General features: G+C 41.5%; 1 protein-coding gene across 1 annotated transcript in view; it reads right to left on the bottom strand.

The window, feature by feature from the left end:
• Nucleotides 1-1,734: 1,734 nt before the first annotated feature.
• Nucleotides 1,735-12,842, bottom strand: part of PTPRJ (protein tyrosine phosphatase receptor type J) — a 29,392-nt gene continuing 18,284 nt past the window's right edge. Inside the window, exons 14-24 of the mRNA XM_040608843.1 lie at nt 12,410-12,497; nt 11,315-11,356; nt 10,467-10,475; nt 10,289-10,376; nt 9,083-9,173; nt 8,156-8,229; nt 7,872-8,006; nt 7,360-7,479; nt 6,427-6,587; nt 5,792-5,927; nt 1,735-5,036 (exon numbers count right to left, since the gene is read on the bottom strand). Coding sequence (XP_040464777.1) covers nt 4,878-5,036; nt 5,792-5,927; nt 6,427-6,587; nt 7,360-7,479; nt 7,872-8,006; nt 8,156-8,229; nt 9,083-9,173; nt 10,289-10,376; nt 10,467-10,475; nt 11,315-11,356; nt 12,410-12,497 — 1,103 coding nt within the window. The 3' untranslated portion in view covers nt 1,735-4,877. The remainder of the gene's footprint in view (nt 5,037-5,791; nt 5,928-6,426; nt 6,588-7,359; nt 7,480-7,871; nt 8,007-8,155; nt 8,230-9,082; nt 9,174-10,288; nt 10,377-10,466; nt 10,476-11,314; nt 11,357-12,409; nt 12,498-12,842) is intronic.

Genomic DNA, 12,842 nt, shown 5'->3' with positions numbered 1-12,842 from the left:
TAGACTACCTTTTCTTGGTGTGAGGGGCTGATTTGCTAGGTTTGCTTCTGGCTGTCAGGAGATGATGTCTGTTAACAAAAATGGAACCATTTAAAGCCAGAGTTTTCAGTGACACGAGGTCTTATGGGAAGAGCTGAAAGGGCCTCCCTGAAGCAGTGCCACAGTAACTGGGAAAAGGAAGCACAGTAACTTCTCTGGTGGGTGTGAGAACACTGTACCTACCTGCCTCAGAAACAAACTGTTGATCCTTGCTTGCCCCTCATTCTGCCCCTGGACGAAAGTGATTGCATCTGCATTTCTTAATTAACTTTTACTCAGAACACCCAGGAACTGTTAACACCTAGCATCTTTGCCATAGCTAAGAGACTTTTCCTTTTTTGCTTGAAAAAAGCAAAGTGTGTGAAGTTTTCAGGTGTTTTTCCCTTCCAAGCTCCCATTTCTGTCCCTCTTCTGCAAGAACATCCACATCTGTTCATCTCCAAAATCCATTTGCTGCCTGATAGCACCCAGCCAGGAAGGGCATGCAAGGGAGCAGTATTCCAGACTACATACCATTTATCAAGCAAAGAACAGGACAGGAAGATTACATCCTTTCCTGTCTGAACTCCACCTTTTTATTCTCAAAGTCAGTAAACCTAATACATGGCACCACCAGGTACAGAATGAGACTTCCAGATACACGGGATCTGTTCTGCCCACCCCAACAGACTAACACTCCATATGACATCCAGAACAGTTGGCTTTACTGAAGTTCTAATATTTCAAATCTGATTTAAGGAAAACAAAAAAGTGAGGGATTTTGCTCCCTAAAAGTGTCCCCGAGGCTGATTGGCCCCGGTAGTGGTGGTCACCTGCTGCAGGTCCTATGCTGGGAAGTTCCTTGGCACAGCTTGTCTTCTGCAGAAAGTCTCATGCAGCGCACTCTAACAACCATCATGTGGCTGGCACGTTCTCCCACTGGAAGATGATGAGACAATCACGCTTTGCTCTTTCCCTCTCACCATGTGGTTGTTTCAGAAAACGCACCAGAGTTATGATGGAGGATCACAAGATTTTACAGTAAGTGTCAGCACCCCGTGATAAATTGCAGAGCTACTGAGTGCCAGTATCACCCTCCAGGCATGTGATCCTCCTTGGGAGTGATTCAGATGGCAACCAGGAATGGAAACCAAGAATTTTAGAAGACACAAGATTTATATGGATATTTTATATCCATCTGCAGTCAGGTAATCTGTAATCAAGAAGCCAGCTATAACACAACATTACCAAGATATTTCTGCACCTGCTTCTGTCATCACCCCCTGACAACAGGACACCTCTTTCAAGGGATGAAAAAGCCATCACTCTGGGTTTTGTGGAAGTAAAGGAGTCCTAGAAACACTGGTCCTCCCTCAAGGCTGTTTCAGTTAGCGGAAATCTTTTGACTGACCTTGGATGAAGGTATTGTTCCTTTAACTGGTACCAAGCTCTTCATTTAGAGAGACCACCAACTGCCAGAACACAACAGCATCAGGCCCTGTTCCACCAGGCAAGGCTCAATGACAGATTAACACCCTCGCAGGGAGCCCTAGTGACCGTAATACGTACCCAACTCATGTGCCACCCTACAGGATGGGAGCCCACTCTCCTTATCCATTATAAAGCTCCTCAAATTAAATGGGTATTCTAGAAAATTAATTTTATTCAAAAGGAACTGAGAAGAAAACCCCAAGAAAGGAAACACAAGACAGAAAGTGCTCTAGGATGATGCTTTTTAATTGTTATTTTTATATCTTTAAAAACAAATGAAACCATTAAAACCATTATAGACACGTGCTGAAATTTCCTGTACAACAAATATGAAAACAATTAAGATTTATACATAATTTCAAGATATTCAGCAGTCACTTATTTGACACACATCAACTTTTCCCTTCTTAAGCAGGCCCCAAATGGAAAGAAAGAATCGAACAGAAACGCAGATGTAGTTGCCACACAGTGGAGCTTTCAGCCTGAAAAGCAGGTATCTTTACATAAGCAACAGCAAGAGAAAACATTGGCCAAAGAGACAGACCTCAGCGACTGTAACACACAGAACATCAGAAGGCAGTGAAAAAAGTATTTGCAGGAACTCACATCACCTTGACCAAGACAGATCAACAAGGTAGTAGAGCATTGCCTTTAATCCTCCTCTTCCTGCAGAGATATTCTATGAGGCATGTTCTACTTCCTCTCATCAATACTACGGCCAACTTTGTCTTTACCACATTTTAAGCCTTACCAACTTTTTCCACCTATACCTGCTATCAGCAGGTCATTTCCTTCCAACTTCTGTCTCTTCCCACAATGGGTCAGATTTGGGAATACACGTGTATACAGTTGTATTAAAAACAGATACTCTTTAGATGGCAACACAAGGGAGAATTTGGCACCTGCTTCCAACATCAAAACAACAGGACAGATAGGTTTGCTTTCTGTAACAGTATCTGGGCAGTGACCAGGCAGAAACACATACCATTATAAGCTCGTTTTCTGATGTTCTGCTGCAATACAATGCAAACGTGATCTAGCATAGAAGATTAGTCTCCCTCTCTTCTGTGCTATACAAAACAAGAGCCTTCTGAAGCAAGAGAGCATTCAGCACCCTAAGGCAGCAAGTTCTTGGGAGACCTGCCGTAATCAATACTGTCTCTGCGCTCTGCACAGATGTGCAGTAATTGAAAGCTTAAGAGAGAAAAAAATAACATGACTAAGGGGCAGACTTTCTTCCCTCCCAGTTCCTTTGGAATGGTTCTGTTTGGTCCAAGTGGTTTATCTTTGTCATCTGACAGCAGCTTAGAAAGAATGCCAGGTGAGAGATCCACTATGTGGAATGCCAGTTTGGATGGAGTTGGGCAGGATCATTAACCTCGTGGGGTTTTTTGGGATTTTTTTTGTGTGTGGTTTTTTTTTTTTTTTTTTTTTTTTAAGTATTTCAGAGAAAGAAAAAAATATTCAAGAACCCAGAAGTGGCTGCTACAAAAAAAACAAAAAAACACTCCCCAAAACCATGAAAGCTGAAGCACACTGTGGTTTGTCCTCCAGTTTTGTTCACACATTGCACACCACAATTTCACTCCAGGTTGTAAAAAATTCCACGGTATACCTGTAAAGTTACAGCTGTGCACCAGGAATTGCTACATTTTCCTTCAGCTGACAGTGGACTCTGTGAGGTCGCCAGGTTCCACTGTACTGTCACATACACTCCTAGCATCTGTAGCTTCTTCTGACAACTCTGCTATAACAAACAAAAACCCAAAACAACACAAAACAAAGCAGCAGAATACCAGGGACTCTGGTTATTAAACCTTCATAAGACTTTCACCACTTTATAGCTATTCTATAGCATTATTCATAAACTTTGTATTCCTCTGCAATGCAACCAGTGCAATGATCCGAAGACCAAAAACCACACCCCCCCACCCCCCACCCCCACCTAGTTAAAATTAAGAAGTCCTTCATTGGTAATGCCTTCATAAGTCTAGCAGTTATGTACCAGCAAAATAATTCCAATCTGATCCTTGACTTGTAAAATCAGCAGCTAGGGGGTTTCTGCTTGTTTGTTCCATTTTTAAAAGGACCAGTTAAAACAACAGCAGCAGTATATTGCAGGTAATTATAAAACCATTACATTAGGTCAATGAGATGCAGGCAGGTAAGATGCGTCTCAGTTTTGAATGGCTAAAACAACTGAGAAATTGGTCTTTACAGGAGAATTTTGTGCAATTTGTTCTGGTAGAAACAGTAAAGCCTGTCAATCTGGGAGTGCTTGGACACATGGAACCTTCGTTTCAACATTTTCACAGATTTATATATTTGAGAAAAAACAACAACAATGATAAAAAGACACCAACCTGAGTAAAACTCTATTAGAATAGAGTGATCATTATTCAGTAAATTATATATTGCACCTTTAAATAAATCATTATAAATTGTATAAAAACAGGAATATCAGCCAGGAACAGGGAGAAGCTATTCTGTCCTTCATACACACCCACACACACCCGCACACACATTCACATACTCACTTGCTCATTTTTTTTTACTATAGTTAAAGCTTGGAGTGACAGACCACACTCCTTTTGCTCTAGCAGAGGCACCGAAACATTAAGGCAGGGGCTATTTGTGGTGAAATGCAAAAACAAAGCTCACCTCCAAACTTCTGGAGAGTCCTGCCAACAGTGCAACTACAGTTAAGTTTGACATAAGCCTTATTTAAAAATCTGTGTTCTCATTAGGAGTTTCAGTACAAAAATAGAATCTCTGCTGGTTTTTTTTCTAGAGTAGCAACTGGAAAAGGCACAATTTCCAAATATAAATGTCCATTTGAAGGAGCTGTTTGTACTCCTTTTTTAAATAAACAGGAACACAGAAAAAAAAACCCCAAAACTCACAGAGGCACATATCTATTAGCTAAGTAATCAGATACAGTAGATAAAATATGTTCCTGAAACTTATAATTAAATATATTAAAACAGCCCACAAGCCTGGTGTCTGTAAATGAAATCATATAAAATTGTAATAAAAAGCTTGTGTTATTATTTTAATATTAAATACTAGCTCACCGTTCATACTGCAAATGCTATTTTCACTTATCAGTACTGTTAAATTCCCAAGAAAAAGCAAGATTCTTCTGTTAACTTTAAATAGTTTTGCTTGGTTTGTTTTTTGTTTTGTTTTTCTTTTATATCAATCTGCAGCTCCTGACAGAATTGGTTTTCCTTCCGCAGATCACATCGTCAAATGCAGACAGAACTGGAGAAGCCAGACACTCCACACAATCCTGGAAAACTTGAGCAGAACACCTCCCTTTCCTATGTGCAGGTAACGCCTCCTGGAGACATGGCACTCCTTCCAGGCTATGCGTGGTAGCCATTTGCCTTCCCGAAGCCTGGCCCAGGTGTGAAATTCTCATAGATTGCCATTGCTGTCATGTTTTGGTAAATAAGATCTGTTTTCTTGTCTTTCTGGGATTTAATAATATCCATAACACACTGGTTTAGGAAGACGTACTGGTCCTGATGAAAGAAAGAGAGGGTAATACATTTCTAGAAAATAACTCAATTTTGGAAGTAATTCTGCTCCTGAATACAGATTCTGGGGTTCGGATGCACTGCGCTGAATGCTATCGGGGAGTATATTTTAGAAGTTGTACGTATAGTTCATGGGAAACAGGACTGGAAAGGACCTCATGACATCATCTGATCAACCCTCCGTAAAGAACTAGGATCAAGTTTTCCGTCATGCCTAACTCCCTCTTAAAAGACCTTCATGATGGACAGTTTACAGCCTTTTTCAGATCAGCTTGAGTTAATCCACACACCTTTCCAGACTGATGTCATAATTTCAACAGGAACATGGGTGTTCCTGCAGAACAGAACTGAGACCACTTGACTGAAGATAATTCTGGCTCACAGCTGTAAGGATAAAACTATAAAACTCACATGGGTGAAAGAAGCTGCAAAAAAGCCCCCCAAAACCAAAACAAACCAACTTTTTCAGGATTTGATTCTTTCCAGCTGCAAATGCCACTCCTACGAAGTACTCTGTAAAGAGATTGCTCGGATGTACTATGGCCCCTGGCTGCAACTACTTTTGTGGGAAGAGATGAGGCAGGAAGGAGGGAAGATAAATAAATATCAAATAAAAAGCAATTTCAGATTGCTTCTTAGTATCTAATCTTCCTGTAATTTTGAAGTACACCTTGAGCCTACCCTTCCTGGATTATTACGCATATTTGAAAAACATGCTGCTGGACGGAAGACAGCCTTACCTCAGTTTGCACCATTAAAGGTCGGTGCATGCGAAGATCATACACCACTCCGTACACATCCACAGTGTTCTCCATTTCAATCTGCTGAATCAGGCGGTCAATGGCAATGAATGTTCCTGTCCTCCCAACACCAGCACTGCAGTGACATGGGGAAAGCTATTTACTGCTTTCTCTCAACCACCTGCTCACCAGTGGCCTGCCAAAACACCAGTGAGTCTAGCAAAATGCTTTCTATTATTGCAGTGGCACGGGTACTAAAAGCCTCTGCAGCCCAGTGGGTGGTTCTTACTACCACCGACAGGGAGGGAGGACACGCTTTTGGGCTTCCCAGTCTTGCACTGGCACAAGGTTACCTGTAAAAGTACTTGAAAAGGCAGCTTCTCGAGCTAAGCTTTCCAGGCTAGGACACAGGGTCTATTCTAATGTAATTTTGTGTCGTGTACTTTGCTACCTATATAGCATTGCTACCCTTCTGAGGCATGGGGCAAAGGTTTTAATTTGGCAGGATGATTAGCCCATGTCCTTAAGCAAAGAGACTTACTTTTTTTTTTCTTTTTCTAAATCACATTGAAAAGAATTGTTTTTAAAAAAGCCACAAGATAAAAATGTGTCTAACGCAAATATGTTCTTCCTACCTGCAGTGCACCAGAGTAGGAGAGTCGATTGGATTTTGACTGCTGTACTCATGAACAAGGTGTCTGAAGTTGATGAGAAGGTCTGTTGTCTCCGGCACTCCATGATCTGGCCAGGAGGTGAAATGGAACTGGCGCACCGTGTGGCTCTCTGGCGTGTTAGACTAGGGGAATACACATCAGGGGAAAAACAAACAAACAAATAAACAAATAAACAAACCGGCTCCAGAGGAGCAACAGTAGGGCTTCCAGACATATGTACTGGGCAAAGCTCAGCTTCACTAGGGGCCTGTTACAAACTGTGCAGTAATTTGATCAATGATATTTCAGTTTCCCTCCTCCTGCTCTGGTAGAGAATACTTCGAAATAATTGCCTTTTACTTTTCACTTTACTCCAAGATCACCTCTGCTGCATTTCATTTGCTGACAGAAACAGCTAACTGTTCAGTCTAGCAGACAGGACAAGTATCTGCATAAGCAGAAGTTCTGCGTAAGGTGCGAGTCTCAGAGAAACGCCAGCTCAGGACCACTGACAGGGCAACCAGCAATTCCCATTAGCAGGCCAGATTTTGCTGGCAGACCCCTTTGTGCCACAGGGAGGCTCTTACTGACAACTCACTCCCACCACTGGATATGTTGCTAAAACAGCTGTGAGAAGCCAGGGCTTCCAAACATACACACAAGTATCACAGGAATCTCGTCGTCAGCGAATAGTGTGAAAGATTTTAAATCAGACTTCTGGCAGAAAGCAGTCAAATATGCTCCAAGCCTCAAATAAAAATAAACAACTTTTATCCTTCTCCCTCAGATAACTCTGAATTTCATTAAGTTTTAGTGAAATTATATATTATCACATCAGTGTTGCTTAACATGTGAAGTCATAGTGATGCAATAAATCACTTCTACAGATACACTAACAACTTGGGGGGGGCTCACCTTTTCTACAGTGAAGTCCCTTATTGTCCATTCTGGAAGGACAACCTCCGAGACCATTGTCACAGTAATGTCACCGTAGCTCTTGGATTGTTTGTCTGGCCAGTATTGCTCACATTTGGTCTAAGAAGAGAGTTGCAAGATGAGGCACATCATACACAGCAGCTGACTCTAGTTTTAACTAACACCCCACCTGAAGCAGGGCTAGAAAGCACGTCACCCTTCCCAACAGCCCATTCCTGGGCAGAAGCTCTATCAAAACCATTCCTCAGGGAGAAGAACCCACCCTTAAAGGCAGCAATTCCACAACCCTCCTGAGATTATCTTTTCTAGTAGTCAGCAGATATAAAATGGGGAAAAGCTAAAAAAATGGGGCTTACTTAATTTAGAAAACAGTCTTCCAGTAAGTGGATGGTTTTTAAAAGAAAGAAGGTCTCCAACCTACTAGGGTAACACCAAAATTAGAAGAGACGCAACGGTCTTCAAGAGATGGTTCAGTTTTAATAGAAACATACCCGGGCTTGTTCAACACATTTTGTCAACATCACAATAGAGTAAATATTCTTTTCCCAAATCATGCGCCAGAAGTCTTCTATAGTACTGGGTAAAGGGCCCTGTGCGGCAATAAAGGCCTTCTTCGAGTTATAGCCCTAAGACAAAAAGCCCAAAATAAATATATATATACACACACACATGCATTAATGAGACAAAAAGCCAATTTTAAACATCATCATGAGCTGTTAAGCCTACATCATAAAAACACGCATTATATTTCATTTCAACTAATGAAGCAACTTACAGGCATATAGTTTGCATTAATATAATCGTCAGTTGCAGAGTTTTGATCTGAAAGTTTAACACGAGAAATATCATCTGCAGAAAGAAAAAAGGAAAAGAAAATGAGGAATTTCAGAACCTGAACCTTTCAGCAAAATACTGCTCACCTAACGCATGATTTCTAAATAAAAGGTGTTTTATAACAGTGTGCGTTTTAAGAATAAGAATATAACTTCAGTGATCACAAATAGCAGCAGTTTAGAACTTTTGTAATGAAGGCCTTCAGAAAAACGAGTTGTTAGGATAAAGACTCAGAATACTGAACAGATATTTTATTTTTTTAAAAAACAGTATGTTTTTGCACAGATATGTATTTTTAATACAACAAGAAATTTACTATAGTTTTAACTACTGGAGAAAAATGTAATTTGTCTCCTGCTGCCACCGCAGCTGTTTTTCCTCCAAAGCACCCGTAAGTACCCGTCACTGTTTGCCTTCCAACTCCTCCTTACATGCTGCTGCGCTGGGGTGCCCACAGCCAGCTTGGCCGGGTGCGGAACCTGGGTTCAGTGGCAAGGCTGCCCAGCTGGGCCACAGCTCTGCGCATCTGTGTGGCCACAGCAGCTCTTACCCTCTTGGGTTTGCCGCCTGGGCTGCAAGTTTCTCACGAACAGAAAATTACAATTATTTAATTAAGGGAAAGCTCTTTGAGGAGCTTCCTTGAGGGAAAGTTTGGGAAATTTAGGGAACATTCTTGAGGGAAAACTCCTGAGGTTTGCTTCTACAGTGATTTTGGGAACGCAGCAGCCCAAATTCATTCATTTGGAAATTAATGACATTATCCCCTCTTTGAAACCTCTGGTTACTATTGAAGCCAGGTTAACTGAACCCAAGTGTTTTCATGTAAAAACTTGACCAGTAGAAGATGCAAAACCGAAGAGTAACTCACATGGTAGGACATTGTTGTATCTGTTTTTTCCCCTGTTCTCGGCAAGTTCAGCAGCAAATTTGGGCTGATGAACACCAGCAGACTTGAGTTCCTACAATAAAAGAGGGCCTTACCAGCACATGGTCCTGGTCTGGGAACCACACACAACTGAAACAGACAAATGCTCCAAACACCTTTGGCCTTTGCTGTAACAGCAGGCACATTAAACTGGGATAAATGACAGAAAGAATCATCTTTTTACATAGCAGGAGCGTGACTGCAGCAGAGCAGACGGAGAAGGGATGAATAAGGAATGCAGGCACAGCAGCATGTTTAAAACCCAGAGGGGGGTTGTAAAGCCCAGAACCAGTTTTGCAGAAATAGACAACATGGACATCAATGACACCGACAGCAAGGGTGCACCCGTTCTGACCCCCGGGCAGCGACCTCCCTCGCATAAGCTCTGCATCACAGGGAGGAAGGGAGCAAGTACATCATGAAAGGACAGAAGGAAGCACAATCTCAGAGGAAGGCAAGGCAGAGCACCAGCCTGAAAAATGCAATCAAAAGGACAGAATTTCATCTGGAAAGAAGAAGAAAGTCAGTTAATAGCTTCAAGGAGATGAAAAAAATTGAGATTTTTTAACAGCAGACATGGCAACACAGAATCCTTACTGACACTTGATTTGCGTTTTGTACCCTGCTAACAGCTAAGCTTTAGCACATTTCATAGAAAACCATTTATGGTCCCTAAGCTAATCACAATTGCTGTTCCTCTGACTGCTCCGTCCAGCTATGCACAGGTGTGGTTTGCAAATCACACCTACACACTGAAGAAGTCAGTGCTGGTAGCAAGAGACCTGTCTTGCTGTGTAGAAAAACAAAAGATAAAAAAACCCCAAAGTGCAGAGAAGTGAAATAGCTCTCCTGAGGCTGACTCTATAGTGCAACTCAGGCAAGGACTGAGGAGACGCTGCCTCTGAGAGCTCTGCCCAGCAGGCCATGCTGTAAGCTCACAGGGTGAGAGAATAGTTCAGGATGTGAAGTATTTATCATGCACTTTGGAGCTGAATCTGAGAAGGGAAGGCTACACACGCGGTGTAATAATCTCTGTAATAAAGATCCCTTCCCTCCCACTCCAGCCAGCCTCCTGTATGCTCCATAGGAAAGCTAATTTGCCTTTCCAAAAACATTTGTCATGAAGCTCTCTCCACTGAGGGCACATACCTCATACTCTTCAGCAAAACCACAGTTGGAGTCAGCTTGCTGCTTCTTAAAGTAGGACTCGAAGTTCTCCACTTTAATGATTTTTGATCTGAAATGAGAAAAGCCATGTACTGGTAACTGAGATTACGTAAATAAACCATGAATTCAGTTAATGTGTTAGAAAGTATGCTTTACTTACTTCTTGATTCTTCAAGGGAGGGTGGGGGGGAAGAAAAAAAGGCTGATTAGACACATGCAGCTTATTTTTCACTATGTGAATCTAAGAATGAAAGCACGACTGTTAGTAGCAGCTACAAAACCGTGCATTTACAGGGGACAGGTTACCAAGCACAGGATTTAACTGATCTGTTAAACCAAGGTGAGAATAGCGCATCCTTCAGGAGAAGGGTATCACAGATGCCATCAGTCAGCTGCTTCTGCACTCCCCTCAGACTTGCCTCATTCCCTGGTGCATTTTATGTAAACTATCAAAGTCTGCACAGGTGGGACTTCATGGGCTGCTCTGGCCAAGCCTTCCCACCAGCACAAAAATTCGATAATGTGATTCAATTGCACTGTCTGTGACTTCCAGTATATTGTGGTTACCCTCCCACGGCAAAGCTTGTACAGTATCAGGATTGTCTGAGTTAATGGCTCAGCACAAAGTAATCATAAAGCAAAGGAAAATCCAGGACACGGTGCAGAACTGTGCCTATGTGCACTTTATCAACAATTTGGATTGTTCCCTCGATGTGCATGGAAGCCCACGTTTCATTCAAACATCCTCTTTTTTCAAAACTACGTGGAACATCTGTGTGTCTAATAGCAACTCACAAAGTGAGCACTCCAAATCCCTGTGGCAGCTCAAGAAGTGTCAATCAATGTCATTATTTTTAGTCAGCAGGCTAGAGTCTTTAAATTCCACGAGGAATTAATATTGAAAAATTCTATATAAAACTGCACAGAAAACCAGGATCAGGGTTCACATTAAGTTTTGCAAATATCACTTGAGCTCAGAAAACAATGTGTGAAAGGATATGGACTTACTTAATGGGAGAAAAGGACACTTCAGTATTTCTTTTATCTTTCCTGTTGTGAAAGAAAACAACACAATACACAGCAGAATTTAGTGGGATGCATATTAAATTTCTGACAACAGCTGTTTCCTGTGCAAAACGATTTCTTTTAAAGCATCTTATCCTGTGCAAAAAAACCCTTCTCAGGCAAACCCTACACCTGAAGTGAGAACAAAATACTCCATTCTTCATTCAGTGGTGCTGTGCAATGGGACCGTTTCTTTCTGTCAGACCCAGAGTACAACACCTGGACACAAAGCATATGGTTTGGTGGAACAAGCACATCCGAGGGATCCACGCTGTTAGCTAGCATCTCGGGAGAATCGCTGCTAACCCCAGAATCCCTACACTAACTGTGCAGCAGCCATGTGTCAGTGGTGCAGAAAGTGGCAGCTGAATGAAAGTAAGTGTTCCTAGCTTTAGAGGAAGCTCTTCTCAGTATTGTCCACAGCTACTGGACATGCCTGTAAATATAACAGCAGTTAATCAGAAAAACTAAGAAAACTGGACTAAGGGCCCTACAGCCAATTCTTTAGAAAGGATGTACCGCACAAACAGAAGCAGGAAAAGGACTCTTAAGTCCCAGATCATTTGGAAAACACTGGAAACAGGAACCAGCCCAATTCCTAGGCAACTCACCAGCTTCTAGAAACTCCGGAATAGAGATTTCACGTAACAGGCCATCAAGCAAGTAAAAAGTGTGATTAATGGTTCATTTAAAATAAAACCATCCAAGATACAATTACATATGTCTTTTAGCACAGTAATTTGTGATGTTTTCTCACTTCTGACTGAATTACTTCATCAGCATGCATGAATTCAGAAGAGCTAAACAAAACAAATCTTAACTTGTCAGTTTGTAACTATGGGGTTGAAAAAAATAATTTAACTAGCTTGGCACATCCACTCTAATCTGTGACATACAAACAAGGTTTTTAACAGAACGTATTTTAAAACCTCATGGCAGAAGCGCATAAAACAAAGAGAGGCCTTTATAGGAGAAAGATACAGAAGTGAAATACTTGTGGTTCCTCATCACAGCAAATGCATAATGAACACACATTACCTTCTCCTCCTCCAGAATATGAAACCCCCTATAGAAACTACAGCCAATATAGCTAAAAGGCATCCAATAACAGCTCCAGCAATAACACCTGGTAAAAGAGAACCAGTATTACTCATTACTGATTTACCTCCTTGGTAATGATTTAGCTCAATCAACACGCTACAAAAGAACCTCAGAAGTGACAGAGCACACTCTGCTCTACTAAACATCTATTCTCTACTGTGTCCTTTGTCAGTACCAGTATTGAAAGCTCATCAAGAATAATAAACCAAGCATGATAAATTAATACAAAATTGGCATCAAAGGACCAGTATTTGCATTCTAATACATCCGCTTCTAATTTACCAGAACTGTTAGTACATCAGCTGCTTTTTGCTACTTGTTTCTGTACCAAAGTCTCACTGTGCCATCCAATCCCTTTTAGTGTGTCATG

This window comes from Falco naumanni, chromosome 10, assembly GCF_017639655.2.
Source record: "Falco naumanni isolate bFalNau1 chromosome 10, bFalNau1.pat, whole genome shotgun sequence".
NCBI lineage: Eukaryota > Metazoa > Chordata > Aves > Falconiformes > Falconidae > Falco > Falco naumanni.
Note: the sequence above shows the minus strand (reverse complement) of the source record. Positions and strands in the feature narration are given on the sequence as shown.